This window comes from Vanacampus margaritifer, chromosome 1, assembly GCF_051991255.1.
Source record: "Vanacampus margaritifer isolate UIUO_Vmar chromosome 1, RoL_Vmar_1.0, whole genome shotgun sequence".
NCBI lineage: Eukaryota > Metazoa > Chordata > Actinopteri > Syngnathiformes > Syngnathidae > Vanacampus > Vanacampus margaritifer.
Window position 1 is genome coordinate 33,941,426 of NC_135432.1, and position 20,814 is coordinate 33,962,239.

Below are 20,814 nucleotides of genomic sequence, written 5' to 3' on the forward strand. Positions count from 1 at the left end.
TATAGATGGCAGAAGGTACAATTGATCTGTCATTCACCTGTTGCCAGTGTTCAAAGTTTGGCCGGGGGACTATTTGCGGCCACTGCACTTTTTGTAATTGGCCAACTTCGTATTCTGATAACAAATTAAAAAGAAACTGGATCAAAAGGTTTTGACAAAAAGTGAAAATTTGGAAAGAGAGCACATTATTATTTTTAATAAAAAATACAAATGCTGAAATTGCAAGATACTATGTTAAATATGGCAGCACGGCGGATGACTGGTTAGCACGTCCGCCTCCCAGTGCAGAGGTCGTGAGATCGAGTCTGGGCTTTGGCCTTCCTGGGTGGAGTATGCATGTTCTCCCCGTGCTTGCGTGAGTTTTCTCCAGGTACTCCTGTTCCCTCCCACATTCCAAAGACATGCATGGCAGGTTAATTGAACACTCCAAATTGTCCATAGGTATGATTATGAGTATGGTTGTTCATCTCTGTGTGCCCTGCGATTGGCTGGCAACCAGTTCAGGGTGTACCCCGCCTATTGCCTGAAGCCAGCTGGGATAGGCTCCAGCGCCCCCCGCGACCCTTGTGAGAAAAGCAGTTAAGAAAATGGATGGATATGCTAAATACTACACTTATATTAATAAACTTTTATATTGTCACCAATATTTTTTCTTCAAATGTTTAACTGTTTAGGAATGTTGACATACAGAATACTAAATAAGTCACACAAGGTGAAGTGGTCCCTCATCCTTCCATTTTTCTGTGGCAGCTGATTGTATTGTATGTACAGTCTGTACATACAATACATACACAACACTGTACAAACATACACAATGACAACACAAGATCCAAGAGGTGCCACAACCCACAGCTGTGGGGAGCGCTTGTCCTAAAGACAACTCTGGTGACTTTTAATTATTATTATTTATTTTTTAAATATTTGGAACAATCTTGATGTGTTACGGGCCAGGTGTAACCTTAGCACGTAATGATTTCCCTAACATTTGGCAGCTCTGCGTTTTGCCACATAAGCGTCGGCCCATTCACTTTTTTTGTGTTTGTTGGAGACGCAAAATGACAATTTTTGTCTCTCAAACTATGATGTGAAACCACTTATTTCAATCATTGGTAATGGCTCTAAATTGACCCTTTGGGGCACCCCACACTTAATTTCATTTTAGGTAAACGTTGCCAAACAATGCACTTCAGAAATATGGATGCTCCAAAATAAAGTAAACGCTAATGCTTCCCAACTGTAGTGTATTTATAAAGTCATGCCCATCAGTTGTGATCTTTTTCTTGAATATTTTATTTATTTATTTATTTTACAATATTTGTACGTTCAGTGTGGAACTCACAAGAGGCAGAATGCAACTCCCTCGGCAACGGTTTAACTTTTATTCTGAAACTATGACCAGAAGTTGACTGCTACCACTCTTTGCCTTAACAGGAAATGCAGGAGCTAAACAAACACATACTATGGGAAGCGGTATTACGTCGTCTTTGTAAGCAAGTTTGTTTTTGTTTGAACGTGTTGTTTATTTGTTAGTTTTAATTGTCACGTCCCCGTCCATGCTGTGGTTGTTCGGTGTGTCCACGCCGTCATCTCGCACAGCAGAGAGTAGTCGATTACGCAATACGCGTGACACTGACTGAGTGACTCCTGGTAGCCTTAAGTAACTCGCTAGCTTGCTAGCGCGTAAGGTGAGAGAACACCCTCGAGTGGACTGGACATATTGCTCGTGATCCAAATGGCCTCACTGCTGACAGCGTTCCGAAGAATAGCCCACGCTGGAGTTCGCGAATATGCGCGGAGGGCGGCAGCAAGTTGTGCTTTTTCGGGGCTGACTGCTCACAGGAGTTTCGTCACCGGCAAGCAACCGCTGAGGTAGGTCGTTCGTTGCGCTTTCTGGCAGCGCAAACACCACATGTGTGTGTGTGCCACAAACAACTCGGCCCAAAGACATTTTGTCCGCTATTCGGTAAATAACTCACGTTCACAGTCACTTGCTCACGTCTGCTAACTTGACGGCTAAAACAAGTGAGTGTAAGACCGTCATAACAACAACTGGTAAAAATGATGGAATCGCTCCCGGAGGTTGATCATTTAAATGCTCAATTTTTGAGATAAGAGGCGAATCGCTTATGTTCCATAAAACATTTTTAATTCAAAATGCCACCCCTCTGCCTGTAACTTAAAAAATAAAAGCAGCAATCAGAGGAAGTTGGAAGCAGTTTGATGAAAAATACTGCTTGTCGCTGGTTTAATCATTGACAACCACTGCAAGTTGTAAGAAATTTTAAATGATTTAATTTTAAATGATCATCCTCCAGGAGCCAGTGATTCCATAATTTTTGGCAGTCGTTATACTACAATAGTAGGTCTTGAACTTTTACACCAAGTAAGAATGCTAAACTCACCAAATATCTGCATAATTACAATTATTAAAGTTAAATAGAGTAGTAGTATTAATTGTAAACGAGGCAGAGGTTTTACTATTTTTCTAAAATGTACTAAAGATTACTTCTGAAACGTTATACATCGCTTGGTTATCAAAGGTAACACTGTGATTAAAGTACTTCTTGAAAAGTAAGAAGTTAGGGTTGTGAATTGCCTAGTACCTGAAGATTTGATTCGTATCACGATTCATAGGTCACGATTCGATACCGATTATTCCCGATGCGAATCTATGAATTGATTATTGCAAAAAAAACAACTCAAATTTAGAAAATACTAATCAGTTAACTTGTACATGTACACTGTAAGATTTGTATGAAAATGTATTTATCTGAAAATTCAGGTTGCAGTCTGTTTCATGTTTGAACAGCACTAAAATAAAATATTAAGGCTTAATGTTCCATTAATATAACATTATTCAATGCTTAATGTGTAAATCCTAACCCTAAGTAAGAAGTTTTGTTGAATATTCCCATAAAAAATTGATGTTTAAAAATCAATTCGACCGCATATCGAGAATTGTGCGCTGTAATATCGCGATATATTGCTGAATCGATTTTTTTTAACACCCCTACCTACTATACATGTAAAGTAAAAGAAATGTGTTTGATTAGTTTTAAAAAAGAAAAACAAAGCAACTATCAAATGCATATCAAAGTGTACTGAAATAGGTGTAAGGTATATAAAAAAAAATCTCTTTGATAATTTTTTGAAGCCACTTTAACTCTTTTACTGCCAAAAATGTTAAATGACGTTTAGTAAAAACCTACCGAGGGCCGCCAAGGACGTTAAAAGACGTTCTCCAATTTTTTTATATTTTTTTGGGAAACTGATGGAGGAAAGCCTTGGCCAGCTGTGGTGAAAGTTTCAAGCAGATCTAGTTAGCCTAATGGCTATTTTTGGCCCCTAGATGGCAGCGATGACTCTCTTTTGACAAGATTGGGTAGGCGTCAGTAGAAGACGTGAGGCGGAGCTAGAGGGGACAATGGCTGGGGATGGGAAGCGAAAATGGCGACCGGTTGCAAGCAGCTCACGCTTGAGCATTTTTTTCAAAGACGAAAAGCATCGACCAGTGCTAAAGAGCACATTGATGACGACGATGATCATCGTCGATGATGATGATGGTGACTCCGAGGTTGGAAGCGTTGACGCGGCAGTAGAAGACGTGAGGCGGAGCTAGATGGCTGAGGAAGTGAACAATAGTGACCGGTTGCAAGCAGCTCATCGACCAATGCTAAAGAGCACAGTGATGACGACGATGATGATGATGGTGGCTCTGAGGTTGACGCCGAAGTTGGAAGTGTTGACGCGGCGGCTATGACCACGTCATAAAGCCTCACCGGCTAGCGATGCTAACACCGGAAAACGCGGAGCACAACCGAGCACGCTCAGGCGGACGTTCAATCGGACGACGAAGAGTGCCCCGAGTCCAATGCATATTCATCGGAGCAGTGGGTACAGTCTGCTACTTGCTATTCCCCGGAAAAAAAGGCCGTCAAGAAAGTGTAACGTCTGCACACGAAAGGGGCAATCGCAGTGAAACGAATCTGTTGTGCAAATCCTGCTCCGTCTCCTTGCACGCAGGGGAGTGTTACAAAAAGAAAAACTGTATTTGAAACATCCACATAATTGTAAATAGTATCACAGTTGCACACATTTGTAAATAGTTTGCGAAATTGTTTTGTCAAATTGTTACAATGTTGAATGGAAATAAACTTATTTTGCAATCTAAAAACACTTTTACATTGTTGGTGATAGCGTTTTACAGAAGTAAAGCACTATTTAGGTGTTTGTGGCATCATTCATGGACAAAAAGAAGTGTAGAATTCACTAGAGTGCATGAAATAACATTGTTTCACAAAAAGCTTGTTTTCTCCGTTTTTTGTTTCAAAACAGAGCATTTCGGTGAAACTAACCATTTTATATTGTTGATTACTGAAAAACGGAATAAGGTAGAAACAAACTTCTTTTTCTGATGAAAGATGAGAGTTCAATCTTTCATTTGGTAGTATGTGTGTTTCCATAGTCCAAACACAACATTTTCTGTGGACCTTGAAAGATCAGTCAAAATGCTTAAATCGGCTGGCACTGGCGGCATCCCTTTTCTGAAAACGTCTGGCAGTCAAAGAGTTAACATTATGAACAGGGGGTGGGGGGTAAAATTGGCAGGCACACCCGTTTAATGAAACATTAAACTTAAGTTTAACTTTAATTTCACACTTATTGTTAAAATTTGACACGACAAACAATGTCAAACACTGTCTTGAACACCCTGTACTTTTGTTCTGTGAGTACACGCCTGTCATTGAGTGGCAGTTGGCCGAAAAGTGTTTTTGTTCCACCTCATCACACTCATGAAAGGAATTTTGAAAGTAGAAGACTGATTGCATGCTTGAGTGTGTTCTACTTGGGAGGTTGGTAGAACCTTGAATTGGGCTTGCGTTGCAAGCATGCTCATGCCAGCTCAAGGCTGCAGCCATCCATCTTTCTTTCTTTCTTTCTTTTTTTTGTGGCAGGTTACAAGGCTATCCAACAGCTTGTTTCTTATCCTTTTTTTCCCTCCAGAGTGATCAAGCATTTACTGGCTTAAATTTTGGCATGCTTAGAAGGTCAATCAGTGCAGGATAGAGTCTGACTATGGCTGATTATAAGCATTTCGTCAGATTATGCACGGTTTCGCCATCATAGTTATTAAAAGGTCATCGAGTTGAATACACGCAAGGAGAAAAAAAAAAGAGAAAAACTGAACGTTTTACTTGGTAGTGATGTGCTGACTTGTTCACTTCCCATGCAGGTCGGACAACAAGGTGACGGTCCACTTCATCAACAGGGATGGCGAGAAGATAACGGTGGAGGGGTCTCCCGGCGACTCGCTGCTGGACGTCGTCATTAACGAAGATCTCGATATTGACGGTTTTGGTTTGTAAACAAGACACGACGCTCGCGTGTATACAATAAGGAGCCACTTTGAACTGGTGTGTCTTTGGCCGCAGGGGCATGCGAGGGGACGCTAGCGTGCTCCACCTGCCATCTCATCTTTGACGAGGACGTGTACAAAAAACTGGGCCCCGTCACGGACGAGGAAATGGACATGTTGGACTTGGCGTACGGCCTGACGGACACGTAAGGACACACTTGATGGTGTTCATAAGACATATTTTTTTGAAACAAATTCATTTTGTCATAAAGTGACTGTTGATAAAACTTTCAAGCTTATCGATAGTCCGCTCGAGCACAGACACTGCTAGCATTGAGACGTTGCAAGCATTTTGTTCATCTTTATTTTTGTATTTCACTCACAAAGATCCACAAGTATCTTACAAATGAAATGGCTGACTGTGTCTCTTTTCCTGCGTAGATCGCGTCTGGGTTGCCAGATCTGTCTGAGCAGGTCCCTGCAGGGCATAGTGGCCCGCGTTCCAGAGAGCGTAGCAGACATCCGTCAAAGTCAAGATGGCTCTTCCTAGCGACTTTTTGGTGGTGATGCTCAGTGCCTGAATCGACATGAACCAACAAACGCCGTTGTGCGTCTACGGACCGATCAAATCAAAATGGCAAACAGAACGTGACTGACATGTTAGCAAAGCCGCACAGCAAGTATATTTTATTAATGAATTCTGTCATATGACCTTATCGCCACATTTTGACATCTTTTATATAACCATACAATTTTATCATGTGATTGTACATAGCTAGAACACATCTGTGTATAGAGAAAGCAGATAATAATTACAGAAATAAAAAAAAAAAGTAACCTTTCTAATAGCATGTCTGTATTGCAAGGGAAAGGCCCGTGAGAGCATTTGCAAATGTTTGCTTGGATTCTTACGAAGGAGCCTGATGGGCAGTGGTGAAGCCCGATCCTCACAATCTTGTTACATCTATCGGTGATAGAACTGCTGTTGATAATTTTCATAGCCGTTAACTCATTTGCTCCTAAATACGTATAAAAATGCTCTATTTTAAATATTGCCATGGTCCTAAAAACATATTTATACATTTTCATCTTCTTTTTTTTTTTTATGCGAAAGCATACTGAAGGCTTTGATGCGGCCTCTGACCTGAAGAGGTCGCTTAACGCAATTGTAGTTATTACAAAAAACGGCCAGCATGTGGCAGCAGAGCATAAGAGATCAACCAGGGCCATGTTGCAAAAAAACATTTGTGAATAATGATGAAACTTAGCTATATTCTATTACTAATGCTAATTGCTGAATGGAAACAGATACTCCTCAAAAAAATTGAGTAGGTTCCATGGTTTTATAGCAATAGAACACAATATTTTGTGGGACTTGCAAAATTAGTCAAAATCCAGTAAAACAGCTGGGAGCGAAGGGGGTTGCTTCAGTGGAAATGCCTGGGAGTCAATGAGTTAAAGGGGAAGTCAAGTGAAAAATCTTCTATGCAGCCCCACCAGTCTAAACACGACATTCTAATTAATACTGCGTTTGTGGAATTACCACCCGTTTTATTCATCTCAGGGGCGGCCATTTTGCCACTTCTCGCCAACACAAAATGATACATATCACAGTTGCTCAAGACTAATGAGTCTTAAACGACCAACCACAGCTCAGCTTGCGACGGTCACATGACCAAAGTTAGGAAACAGGTGAGCTGTGATTGGTCGTTACGTGAGCCCTGAGCAACTGTGAGGTCATTTTCAGTTGACAGCAAATGACAAAATGGCCGCACCTTGAGATGGATAAAAACGAGTGGATTTTGCTGCTAAATTAACATTCTACGAACGCAATGTTAATCAGAATGCTATATTTGGACTTGTGGGGGTGCGTAGAACATATTGAAAACAGTTAAATTGCTTGTTAACATTTTTCAGAGCACATTAAGAAGAGCTGTTGCTGCGCAGACAAACAATCCTGTAAACAGTAGGCGAGACAACAGAAGCTTGAAAATGCTTTGTTAGCAAGATGTCCACCAGGTGGCGCATTCACACTTTCACGTTTAATTTAAGGAGGAACTGATTTTTACTTCCATTTAAACGGCTAACTATATCACATGACAGCTGTTGTTAACTCAGCCGTATTCTAGAATGTGTAGAAATGGTGACTTGAGCCTGCCAAAGATGCTAATATTCATCAGCGGTGGGTGAGTTTGTGCGTTCGCTAGAGGCTGAGTTCTTCTCCAAGCTCTCTTGTTGAGTTAAAGACAATCTGCGGTCTTTCCTCAGCCAAGAGTTGGGGTGGAGGCTCCTGCAGCTTTTCAAAGTTTTGAAGCATTTAAGATGCTCTTTGGCTGGGCACGCTTTGCGACTCGTCTCCTTTCTGCCTGAAGCCAAAGTGCAGCTTGCGGCGTCGCATGCTTTGACCTGTGTTGGTGCAGGGGAGGTGGGGTTCGAGGACATGCTGGAGGAGCCGGTCTCCATGGCCGCCAGTGACTTTCTGTACCTCTGGTGAAGCCCCGACTTCGAGGCCCACTGGCCTTTGTCGTCGTCATCCTCGCCAGCGAGCCCATCCGCGCTGCCGCCGGACAAGCTCGGCTGAATCTTTGCTTCGTGCATCAATGCCGGCTCAGAACGCCGCCGCTGTCTGTGGATGCTGCGCAGGTAAACGGAGTCCAGGGTGGACGAGGAGGGGTCCGCCGCGGGTGCATCTTGGATCTGCCCGCTTCCCCTCAGCACCTGCCAGTCAGCGTGCCGCACGTCGGCCTCGTTGTCCTGCTCGTAGTCGCTGAAGGTGAGGACCGAGTCCAGACTGCCTGGTTTGGATCGGAGACGTCTGCCGCAAAAACTTGGCGAGCCTCCGCTGCTGGTATCCAACTCGTTCTCTAGACTGTCATAGGACGAGTCTGTCATAGGGTACATCCAATTGTCTGCGGGTCGGGGAAATGTGACAAAACTGTGAGTGACCATCAATGTAGACCTCAAATGTTTCCAACGTCAAATTGGATCAGATAGAAGATGGCGAGTACCGCAGAGTTCTGTCTCCGGCGTGTTGAGTCTCCGTGGCGAACCTCCAAACAGGGAGGCGGGCTCCTCTCCCACAATCTGCTGGCAGTGTTCGATCATGAATTTCACCAAGTCACAAACCTGCAGCGAACCACACAAACACTTCATTGAGTTTTCAATTTACGCACACAATTCATTTTCTACACTCTAAAAAGAGAATTGTTGAACCAATTTAAGATTATAAATTGAATTATTGACCAACTTAAAAAAATAAAAGGGATTAGGGAGTTATCTGATCTAAAGGGCTTGTTTAAGGATGCGTGGCTATCCCTGCTTGTGACCTTAAGAGACGATCTGAAAGGGGCACCAAGGACAAGTCGAGTGCAGGAAAGGAGCGAGCAAGTCTTTGCGGTGGCTCAAAATAACAAAACAGGTCATTTCAAAAGCACAGCAGTGTAAACTCTGTAAAGGAAGCAAGGGCACTCAGAAAAGCTCCTCTAATGCAAGGATGGCCAGCTTAAATGTTGGAGTCGGCCACCATTTTTCATCAGCACCAGGGGGCCACATAGGACCGTGCACTTTCTAAACCTGATGGATGACAAAAATGTCAATTTCAATATGGGCAAAATATGTGCATGTGCATCAGGTTATCTTGCTGAAATGCATGTAACAAGATTCATTCTTCAACAAAGGGTTTGAGGCAATAAAAAAAACCACAAAAAAAACACGTTACTGTGGTTATTTCTTTTTTTTTCTTTCTTTTATACAGTGTGAAAGACAAGGTTCCGATGCATCAGAATCACCATTCAAAGGTTGCATAAAACTGCTGAACAGCAAATTCACAAAAATCACCCATATAGGCCTACCAACTCAACTTGTCGAGCATGCTATTAAAAATTTCCAAATTATTAGTCCTACTCGACAGTTCACTCAGTTTTGTTTCCCCTGCCTTAACATATATATAATATATGACGAGTGCGCTCTTCCTGGTAATTACTAGGGGTGTGCCAAAAAATCGATTCTCATAAGAATCGCGATTCTCATTTAGTACGATTCAGAATCGATTTTAAATGTCCCAAAATCGATTTTATTTAAATAATTTTATACTGTCTTGACTTTGTCTGTGTGTACATTTATTTGGAGCACTGTTCATGTTGTACCCGGTTTGGCCACTGAGGGGCAGTGTGGTTCCACGCGGTCTAATACACTGTTAAGTTTTAGCCATATTAGAGAGTAGAAGGAAAAAGTCACAATCAAGTTATTCCAATAAAAGTTAGTTTTTTTTCAGCATGGAGCCGTTATTTTGAGTGATAAAAGTGCCCCGAGTAGCACGCTAATTAGCGAGTCAGACTGGAGTACATCATTACAATTCTTTAAACATCTATAAATTGAAGCAAAAATCATTGTCAATCAAATCATTTTGAATAAAAAATCATTCTGAATCGGAAATCGATTCTGAATCGGATCGCAGGCCCAAAAATCGGAATCGAATCGAATCGTGAGACATTCAAAGATTCCCGCACCTAGTAATTACTTCTCCAAACTAGGTCAGGCTTGTTTTTAAATTTGGTGAAGATTCCTGATGGCTGGCGAAACCCCCCCCCAAAAAAGAACTTTTGCCCCCCCCAAAAGTCTTTATTTTGTCTGGTGGGGGGGCAGCTGAACGTCCTTCGGCCATCCGCTCCCTTACCTTCTTGGTTCCTTCATTTTCTGCCTCAGGGCTGCACAGTGCCCCGGGAGGCCAAAGCATGCTGGGAGCGATGCACACCGCCAGGTTGAAGCCGGTCATCTGGTTCTCGCGGGAGTTGTCTCGTATAGCATGCAGCACGGCCAGCACGTAGCGTAGCAACGCGGCGTTGTCTTTGGGCAGCCGACTCATCACCCTGCAGGAGGACAAGCAATTATTTCTATTGGCGACACTTGACATTAACTCATTCACTGCCATTGACGGCTATAGACGTCAAAAATTTATTGTAACTATTTCTATTTAATATTTTCCCACATTTGTTAACAAGAGTATGAAAACCTAGAATAATTTTTTTGTACATATAGAACAGATATAAATTTTTTGATTAATTGTGAGTTAACTAGTAAAGTAATTCGATTAATTACAATTTAAAATGGTAATCGCCTGACGCCCCTAATTTTTAATAATCTTTTCTTTAAAAAAAGAAAAATTTGAAAAAAATAATTACAATTATTTATTTTTTTTTTTTAAAGAAAAGATTAAAAATGATAGGTGTCAGGTGATTAAAAATTTTAATCGTAATTAATTGCATGACTTTACTAGTTAACTCACGATTAATCACAAATTTTATATCTGTTCTATATGTACAAAAAAAAAATCTAGGTTTTCATACTCTTGTTAAAAAAAAGTGGAAAAAAATGTTACTTTAATGAATTTATGACGTTTATAGCCGTCAATGGCAGTGAATGAGTTCATCTTTACGTGCAAGAAATATCAACAAATTGGCCAAGTGGTCAGCGGTTTATCACACCGTTGTATCTCTTGCACCCGCTCCTCCTCCCCCTCTTCATCGACCAGCACGTCCATCCATTCTCCATGCAGCTCACAACATAACAGGCTGCCGGGGATGTTGCGAAGGAAGTCCTGGGAAACATCGAAGAGCTATTCAGTGGCCGACAGTGAGGAAAGATGTTTACATTAGAAATTGGCATTTTGGGCCGTGATGGGGTCAAAGAAGGCATAAACACAGGAGTGCTTGTCCAATCACAATAACAAGGATTAGAATGCAGATTAAGGACCCTATGAACATGTTGTCCTGCTAATGTGGATGTGCGGGAGGAGATTAAAGGCCAGGTGAGAGATGTGGGTCATCATGACAAGCCTACTTTAAAGACGCCGGCGATGATGAAGATGTGGTCCCGTGTGAGCGGGAGAAGGAACTGGCCGGCATCCAGTGAGTCGCGCAGCTCCCTGACGGCTCGAGCGCCCGCCGGCCGCCGAAAGATTCCCCGCGTCCACGGGCCCTCGTTATACAGAAGCCTCAGCATGTCCTAGCAAGGGAGGACGACCATGAGATGGTGTTCTGCTCAAATCGGCGAAGGGGCGGGAAATTTCCGGAAACTTGTCAGGAAAATGAAGCTGGGGAACACCCACCATCACGGACTTTGGCAGAGCACCTCCCACGCACACGGCGCTGAGCGGGCGTCCGAATAAGCAGCCCTGAGAAGCGGTGCCCGTGGATGACGCCATCTGAGGGGAGGAGCCTCGCAGAAAGGCCCAAGTGATGAGGGAGCGCCTCCTTTTTAATGGCTTCTGGGGGAACTCTTGACACAGACACAAGAGAGTATATATATATATATATATATATATAGCCGCCATTGTTAGAGTTGCCGAGCTGACCTGTGGCCGCTTGCAGTTGAAGCGTTTCGTCAGGGCGGGCTCTCAGGATGAACTGGCAGCGCTTGTGCACCTGCAGCTGCTCCGACTGCATCGCCCAGTCTCCGTCCTCGGGCGCCGTAGCGCTGTGGGTCAACGTTTGCCGCACGTGACTCATGTGGATACTGAAGGGGAACTCGTGACCTGAGACAGAGGACAACCGGGAGTAGGTTGTTCTTCATGCATGTTCTATTTTTCAAGCTTGAAGCGCATGTCACACACATTCCACAGACACAGAACCATATAAGGGAACACTGTGATGTCACTTTTGTACCCCCCTCCCCCCAAGAAACTGTTTCGTGTTCAACTCAACAGAGAAGGGAAGATACAAGCTGATGGGCTTGGTCTTTGTTAAAAAGTCAGAGCTCTTTGTACTCATCACAATGCAACTTTAACTCATTCACTGCAATTGATGGCTATAGACGTCAAAAATTAATTTGAACTATTTCTATTAGTTTAACATTTTTCCACTCTTGTTAACAAGAGTATGAAAACCTAGGGGAAAAAAAAATATTGTACATTTAGAACATATATAAAATGTGTGATTAATCTTGAGTTAACTAGTGAAGTCATGTGATTAATTCTAATAAAAAATGTTAATCGCCTGATGCCCCTAATTAAGAAAAACGAAAAGATTATTAAAAATGAAGGTTGTCAGACGATCATTTTTTTAAAATTGTAATTAATCGCATGACTTCAATAGTTAACTCACGATTAATCACAAATTTTGTGATCTATTCTAAATGTGCAATATTTTTTTTTCTTTCTAGGTTTTCATACTCTTGTTAACAAAAGTGGAAAAAATGTGAAACTAATAGAAATTGCTCAAATGAATTTTTGACGTCTATAGCCGTCAATGGCAGTGAATGAGTTAAGATTCGCTTTAAGAACCGACTCTCCAATTCATAGTCGCAGCGACAAATTTGTAAGCCGACAGATAAAACATGAAGGGGGAAATGCATTACAAAGCACAATAGGAGGTTCGTTGTTGTTTTTGCATTCCGCCAGCTAACAAACAAACTGACAGTTGTTGGTTGCGAACGTTAAAGCAAATTGATCATTTTCAAGTTTGAAGAAGAAGAAAACAGAAATCCTGCATCCATCTAAACTAAGCGATGGAAATTAACCAAAGCTAGTGACTAACCAATGAGTGGGTAGGGCGTATTGTCCCTCTTAGAGAGGATCCACAGCTGGTAGTCCTTCACGCTACCCTGAACACAAAAACAAAGTTAGACAGTTATGCCACAAATATATAAAAAAAATTTAAATAATATAGACTTTTTTTTTTTTTACTCATTCACTGCCATTGACGACTTTAAATGTCAAAAATTCATTTTAACTATTTCTATTAGTTTAATTTTTTCCACTTTTGTTAACAAGAGTATGACAATCTAGACTCTTTTTTTTATTATTATCTTTTTCTTTTTTTAAAGAAAAGATTATCTAAAAAATAGGGGCACAAGCGATTAAAATGTGTAATTGTAATTAATCGCATGAGTTCAATAGTTAACTCACGATTAATCACAAATTTTAAATCTGTTCTAAATGTACAATAATTTTCTTCTAGGTTTTCATACTCTTGTTAACAAAAGTGAAGAAAAAAAGTTCAACTAATAAAAATAGTTCAAATTAATTTTTGACGTCTATAGCCGTCAATGGCAGTGAATGAGTTAATATCAGACGGAAGATATCCAACTGGTGATGTTACTCACAATGATGCAAAACTGCTGCAGGGCCAGTCGGATGACCTCATGGGTCGAATCAGAGTTGCTGACGGGCAAAGTCTTTGCCTAAATGGTGGAAGAGGATCACATACAATGAGTGACAGGTGGGAAGCAGGGAAAAAATTGGGGTAAATTAACATTTTCTTTTTCTACGTCTGCTTACAACAGCGTAAGTGTTAAGTCCCTTCCCATACACTCTGAGAGGGATGGTTTTCGGTTCTTCCTTCTCTTTTTCCTCTTTAATGCGACTACAGAGAAGATGAAAAGGTTTCGTTTGCCGCTTGTACGCAAACACACATCAATGTGCCGCATTCAAGACAAGCTCACCTTTTCAGGAGAGACGACCATTTCTCTTTTTCTTCCGCTGAGCTGACATGTCAAACAAAACTCGCAGCATGAATGTAGAAATACCTGATGCGTATGTACATGTTTCTTATTTTTTTAGAGTGTGTGTTTCACCTGAACGTTGCAACCGAGTTACAGGTGGGCCACCCAATGACAAAGCTCCTCTCGGGGCAGGCGCTCCCCTCACACACCTCCTCCATGCAACTCGCTGTCCACATTTCACATACGCGCGCTTGGGCCTTCTGCTTGAATTGGTTGGCTGACCTGGCGCAACGTAAATGTCGCATGCATGTGAACATCTTGCCTTCTGCAAGCGTTGAAACGCAGGCGCGCTCACTTGGCTTTGGCGATCACCAGGATGTCGGTGAAGAGGAAGAAGTGTCTGTCTTGAGTCTGCATGCCAGTTTTCAACTGAGTGTGTCCATGTTGGAGAAACAACCTGTCGGCCACTCTCAGGCAGGACTGGACCAATGAGCACGTCTCCGGGAACACGGGAACCGGGAGGCTCTCTCTGGAAGAGCCCAACACGTGGCGCCAAATCACTATTACTAGGAGATGCAAATCTGTACAAACGTCTGGTCTTGCATCCCACAGAGCATCCAACAATTGTTGATGATATTTCATTGGTAAATGTAGCAGGAGAAATAAACAATACATTGAGGTTCAAAAAATGGTCAGGCATAATATTCCCTTTTGTCATTGGACCAGCATTGCAAAATTGCTGCCTGGCAAGTCTTTTTGTCCCTGTCTGCAGTTTAGTGCCAACCTTGGAAGGCTTTATGAACATCACAAGGTAAAAGTTACGCGATCCATGGCAAGCTTCTCAAAATAAGGGTCTGTTTTTGATGGACCATGCAGCAGAAGGCCCGCTACTACCAGCTTTGATGAAAACACTGAACTTTTGGAGCAGGCGTTTGCGCAAAGGTCTAGATCTGCAGCTCTGGAGCTACGTGTGGCTCTTTAGCCCCTCTCCTGTGGATCGCTAAATAAAATTAGTAGAAATAAAATTAAAATAATAAAAATTATTACATTTTTATTTTTTAGACAAAATATTCTTTCAATGAATTGATATGGATAAGTAATGAATAATTAAATATCCAAAAATTGTCAGAGTCCAAATTTTTAAGTTGTCAACAAAAGAGAGACGAAAGGTAGAAGAAAAAGTTTTTTTTTTTAATTAGATAAAATATCCAAAAAGGAAGAGGAAATCCTGAAATTTACCAGAAAATTGCAAAAATGTCATAGAATTGAATTTTAAAAAATGCAGAAAAGAAAATGTTCAAAACCTAACCATTAAATGTCCAAAAGCAAAAGAAGAAATTCCAAAACTTGCCATAAAATATTTTTGGAATTGTTTAAAGAGTCGGAATATCCATATAAAAAAAAAAGTCAAAAAAGAAAACATTCAAAAAGTAACTATAAAATGTCCCAAAACAAAAGAAATCCCGAAAATTACCATATACATACTCAAAAATGTCAGAAAATTGATAGCAAAAAAGCCAGAAAAAATGCCCCAAAATAGCCATGAAATAAAAAGGAAGAAGAGAGGCAAAAAATGTCAGAAATTTGAGAGAAAGGCAGAAAAGTCCAAACATTTATGAGAAATTAAGTATTAAAAATTACAAAAACAAATCCAAAAAGGGAAGAGGAAAGGTCGAAGAAGAATGTGTTGGATTCTGCTGTCATATTTATGTGTTTTGGTCCAGCTCTAATTAGGGCCCTCTTGGGCCCTCAGTACATGATTAGACTAACACTATCATCACAATCTGAAAAATGTTTTGCGGCTCCACACAAATTTGGGGTTATTTATTTGGCCTAAAATGGCTCTAAAGACAGGAAATCTTCAGGTCGTTCAAAGGCTTTGACTTCAACACTCCTGATGGTCAACGACCAACACTGGTGGTGGGAGCAGAAACTTTCCATTGATAGTGCAAATCAGGGGTTCAACAACCTTTTTGATGCTGAGAGCTAATTCTTGGGTACTGATTCATGTGAAGGGCAGTTACATATACACTTCTGAAATAACAAATTTGCCGCTAATAAGGTTGTTAGTCTGCTATTAAAAAAAAAATAATAATAATAATTATATTCATTTATGTAAGTGGCTTCTACCAGTACTAACATTCTATTTCTATAGATTTCACTTTATAGATACTTTTTACATTTTTGAATGATTACTTCCACAACATTCCTGCTGTGCTACTCATATGGTCCTTTACCGTAATTGTTTTCCAAGCCTGTGGAAAATTGCATTTTGCTAAAAACAATGGCCAACATTGTCATCATGTACATCAAAATTGAAGAAGGAAATACAGTGTTGATCAAGCAATGTTGCTAAGTCATCTCCTGTGCGTGGAAAGGACTTTACCTGGAAAGGGTTTTGGACCTGGAGAGAGCTTTTCTGATGACTAGAGAAGGTGCGGACTGACACCGAAGACTTTGGGACTTCACCCGCTAAAAGAGAAACAAATGTAAACGATATTGTCTTGAAGGACTTGGTCTGGTTACCGGATGGTTCAAGATCCGACAGCAGCCGTGCTTTTGTTCTCCTGAGTATGTGTGTTCCTATGACGCCACAAACAAATGCCTGGTCTTGGTAAAAGAGACCCTCACTACGCTGATGAGGACGGGTGCACATTTTGGAATGGCAGCCTCGGGCACTGGCTACCTGTTGCCCCTTTGACCAACACTTTGCTGTAAATATGCAACAAATATGATATGCTGCATTATTATTGTCAATCACAATCACGGTCCAGTCAGCCTCTTTTATCCTGGCTCAAGGTTCCACAATTCTGAATTAACAGGCCACACATTTGGGGCATTCTAATACTGTGTAATACCGTTGATCCAACTGAGTCACGGGGGGAGACAAACATTCCTCACACTTGCACACCCTAAATTTGGTGCAAGATTAAGTTTAATGTCTCAACTTTTTGGGTATAAAAATGGACATAATGGACTTTGGCGTGTTATAGTATGTTTGAACACAGTCAAGCAAGAGTGTGCGGCATGCATTTTTGAGACTGCCATTAAAAAAACAGACCAACTAGAAAGCATATTTGGCCATAGTACAAAAAAAATGAAGGACAAAGTGTGTCATGCCACAGACTGTACACATACTGAGCATTTGTAGGGATTTCTGGAATCTTTAAAATATGTATTTGAATGCCATCTTAATTAACTCATTCACTGCCAATGACGGTTATAGACATCAAATATTCATTTTAACTATTTCTATTAGTTTAACATTTTTTTGACCCTTTTGTTAACAAGAGTATTAAAAGCTACCATTTTTAATTGTACTTTTAGAACAGATATAAAATTTGTGATGAATCGTGAGTTAACTTGTGAAGTCATGCAATTAATAACGATTAAAAAATGTAATCACCTAATTTTTAATAATCTTTTTTTTTTCTTTTTTTAATCGCATCAGGCGATTCAAGTTTTTAATTGTAATTAATCGCATAGTTAACTCCTGATTAATCATAAATTTGATATCTGTTCTAGATGTACAATATTTTTTTCTCTCTAGGTTTTCATAGTCTTGTTAACAAAAGTGGGGGGAAAAGTCAAACTAATAGAAATAGTTCAAATGAATTTTTTACATCAATAGCCGTCAATGGCAGTGAATGAGTTAATTAACCATCCGTTTATTTTCTATACCACTTGTCCTCATTGGGATCACTGGGAACACTCTGAATAATAAAAATTACCATTAATTTGGGGAAACCAAAAATAATGTTGACATTTAACAATAAATAGATCATGCTTTTCATTGGACAACAACAAAAGCGCATAAACTATCTACCCGTCTGTTGTCGCTTTGTCCCGAACCCTGGCTCAGTCGGTCCTGTTGAAGTTGCGGAGACATGTTATCCATCCAGCCTCCAGACGTCTGCAGTTCAGAGTCCAGCTGTCCTCACACAATCTAATCTCATTAATGCAATCCAGGAGGACAAAAACATTTCAGTGCATTGGAAGTTGCAAGAAACGTTCAGCCTGTCATTTAAGTGACACACACACAAACACACACACAAAAGAGAGATAATAATCAAATTCTAAATGATCAGCGCCCCCTCAATGAGGAAAGGTTCGAGAGGCGCAAACCCACATGCGTCTGGTCTTTGTGGATTAGCCACCTCTTAATGCGTCGACACTCATTGCAGAGGCGGTGCCTGAACGCAGACAGGGAAAAGTTGCCTCTATTTTTAGAAGTTGCTCACACTTTGTTAACCGTTAACTACCGGCATGTCCCCTTGCATTGTGACAGTTAAACACAAGTGATTTAAGGTGGACAGCTGGATGTAAACACATAAAATTTCACTGTGCTGCATAACTATGCATACGACCTGTGGTGCTAAGTAGCAAAGTATAAATACGGTACTTCATTACTGAACTTAAGTAAATTGCTGCGGCAGGAAGAGATGGGGGGGCTACTTGTCCCAGCGACAAAATGGCACTGTCCTTTGAATACTTCAGAGTAACAGTCAGATTTCTTTGTACTCATCACAATGCAACTTTAACTCATTCACTGCAATTGACGGCTATAGACGTCAAAAATTAATTTGAACTATTTCTATTAGTATAACATTTTTCCACTCTTGTTAACAAGAGTATGAAAACCTAGGGGAAAAATTGTACATTTAGAACAGATATAAAATTTGTGATTAATTGTGAGTTAACGAAGTCATGCGATTAATTTCAATTACGCCCCTAATTTTTTAATAATCTTTTTTTTTAAAGGTTATTTAAAAAAATGTCTAGGTTTTCATACTCTTGTTAACAAAAGTGGGAAAAAATGTTAAACTAATAAAAATAGTTAAAATGATTTTTTGACGTTTATAGGCGTCAATGGCAGTGAATGAGTTAAAAAATTTGAGGCATCAGGCGATTAAATTATTAAAAATGATGGGCGTCAGGCGATTTAAATTTGTAATTGTAATTAATTGCATGACTTCAATAGTTAACTCACGATTAATTACAAATTTTATATCTGTTCTAAATGTACAATAATTTTCTTCTAGGTTTTCATACTCTTGCTAACAAAAGTGTGTGTGTGGGGGGGGGGGGGGAGTTAAACTAATAGAAATAGTTAAAATGATTTTTCTTACGTATATAGCCCTCAATGGCAGTGAATGAGTTAAGTAATATTTATAGGGATCACATGTATAGGATCACTGGTGTATATAATAACGTTCAATAAAACTGAACTAAAATTTGGGATTACTATGCATGTCAGAGAGTAAAGTCTCTTCGCATTCACACTCAACATAGCTCAGGTAAATATTACATTCACTTCTAGCCCTCCCGGTTCACACGCATCTTTGACATACAGTACACAACTCACTGTAGCTGTCAATTCATCCCTTGTGGAGTTCATCCTTCAGATCGCAACACTTTTGAGTTCTGCTGATATCAAACACGGTGACAGTGCAAGATCCAACTTTTGGGGCATTTATGTAAAGAAATAACTTGATATATTTCACGTTGAAGGTTCCGCTGCATTGAATTAAAGCTTTGAGGACACTGAAATCCAGTTTATCGATCACACTTTTGGAGAAAGAGAAGTGGGCCACAAACTGGGCTAAAGCCAAATGAGGCCAGCAAGTGCTCCTTCCCCAAATTGGCCACCATCAACTCCATTTAAATTGGATCACTACAATGATTACTTTTCCTAATGTTGATAATGAGCAGCCTTGGGCGTGTCAGAGAAAAGCACACATGTTTAATTCCTGAGGGAGAAAACTATTGATTTTTTCCATTATGTCACGTTTCAACAAATCTACATTTCCAATCCTTGTAACGATTTGGTAATATTTTACAGAATGTGTTACAAACTAAGCACAACATCCAAGGGCATTGGCATAACCATTTTGGGGGGCATGAGCTGAACCTGACTCTTTTATAAACAATTTCATATCTGTGATGAAGCTATCTGCATTTTGAAACGTTTTTGAAAGGATTAAGATTGGACTCATTTTTCCATATCACAAATTTGCATCAAGAAAGCCACCCGTCTTAAAACCAAACCATTAGGAGCATTCATTACCTAGAATAGAATTGCATACTAGATCGGTTGCGGCCTCAGCTAAACAATGACCACCATCTGCACCATTAACCTACCTGAAAATTCAGCCACAGTGGGCCGAAGACAAATGAGCAGTAGAAAACTGGTTCATAGGAAGAAAGAGAAGAAAAAAGCATAAAGCCTGGACCTAAAAGTGGGGATTCAAAAGAAAACTGTATGCAAGAAGATTTCCCCCCCAAAAAATTACCACGCAAAGATTCATCTAAACTTTACACATGTAGAACAAATAAACAAAAGAAACTAGACAAAGGATAATAATCACAGATTAAAAGCACTTCTATAGGTGGGGTTTTAGGTGTGATTTGAAAGTATTTTTTTAATTTAGTCAAAGTGGAGGGAAACCCTAGCAGAAACCTTTCCAGATTTTAAGAAAACTGTGTAGAATTTAGTCCCATCTAGCGGTGAATTAATAGAATGCAACAACCTAAGTTTAAAGTGCATGCTTTATGGCATTATGAAGAAGGAGCAGTACGGTGCCTCACAGACCACACTTTGCAAGTCTACCACCAAATACTAACCGTGCCTGCAAGATGAATTCTCGCGGGATTTGTGAGTTCACAAACACCCAATAATCTATCCTCTGATTTTCACCCATCCGTACACTTTTTGTTCGGACCAATCACAAAGCAAAATTGTGTTTAGGGGCGGGATAAGTGGCTGAGAAGCTTCGAAGCCTCACATGGACGAATGCATGGACACCGCAATTAATTCTGTTCTCGCAGTATTACTCAGTTTTCTTGTTGAATGAAGAACAGCGAGAGGAGCACTGTGCAAATTTAGCTGGTAAGAATGATCGTGCTTTTTTCTATTTTTTTTTAACCTACAACATTTTTATCAGTTGCCGTGATTGGTCAAAACAAAAGTTCGGTAGGCTTGTACAATTAGCCACATTGCCCAATCACCTGGAAGTACT

General features: G+C 40.4%; 2 protein-coding genes across 2 annotated transcripts; one reads left to right on the forward strand and one right to left on the reverse strand.

The window, feature by feature from the left end:
* Positions 1-1,407: 1,407 nt before the first annotated feature.
* fdx1 (ferredoxin 1) lies at positions 1,408-6,202 on the forward strand. Its single transcript, XM_077550404.1, has 4 exons — positions 1,408-1,869; positions 5,234-5,358; positions 5,433-5,562; positions 5,798-6,202. Exons 1-4 carry the CDS (start codon positions 1,733-1,735, stop codon positions 5,904-5,906), a joined length of 501 nt encoding a protein of 166 aa, XP_077406530.1. The 5' UTR covers positions 1,408-1,732; the 3' UTR covers positions 5,907-6,202.
* On the reverse strand, positions 5,702-17,940 carry LOC144038118 (rho GTPase-activating protein 20-like). The gene is made up of 15 exons (XM_077550294.1): positions 17,622-17,940; positions 16,182-16,267; positions 14,151-14,324; positions 13,928-14,077; positions 13,796-13,837; positions 13,632-13,716; positions 13,457-13,534; positions 12,889-12,955; positions 11,709-11,888; positions 11,463-11,632; positions 11,195-11,359; positions 10,840-10,952; positions 10,032-10,224; positions 8,365-8,482; positions 5,702-8,265 (listed from the first exon to the last, which is right to left on the reverse strand). The coding sequence occupies exons 1-15, from the start codon at positions 17,691-17,693 to the stop codon at positions 7,523-7,525; spliced, it is 2,436 nt and encodes an 811-aa protein (XP_077406420.1). The 5' UTR covers positions 17,694-17,940; the 3' UTR covers positions 5,702-7,522.
* Between the last annotated feature and the right edge of the window lie 2,874 nt (positions 17,941-20,814).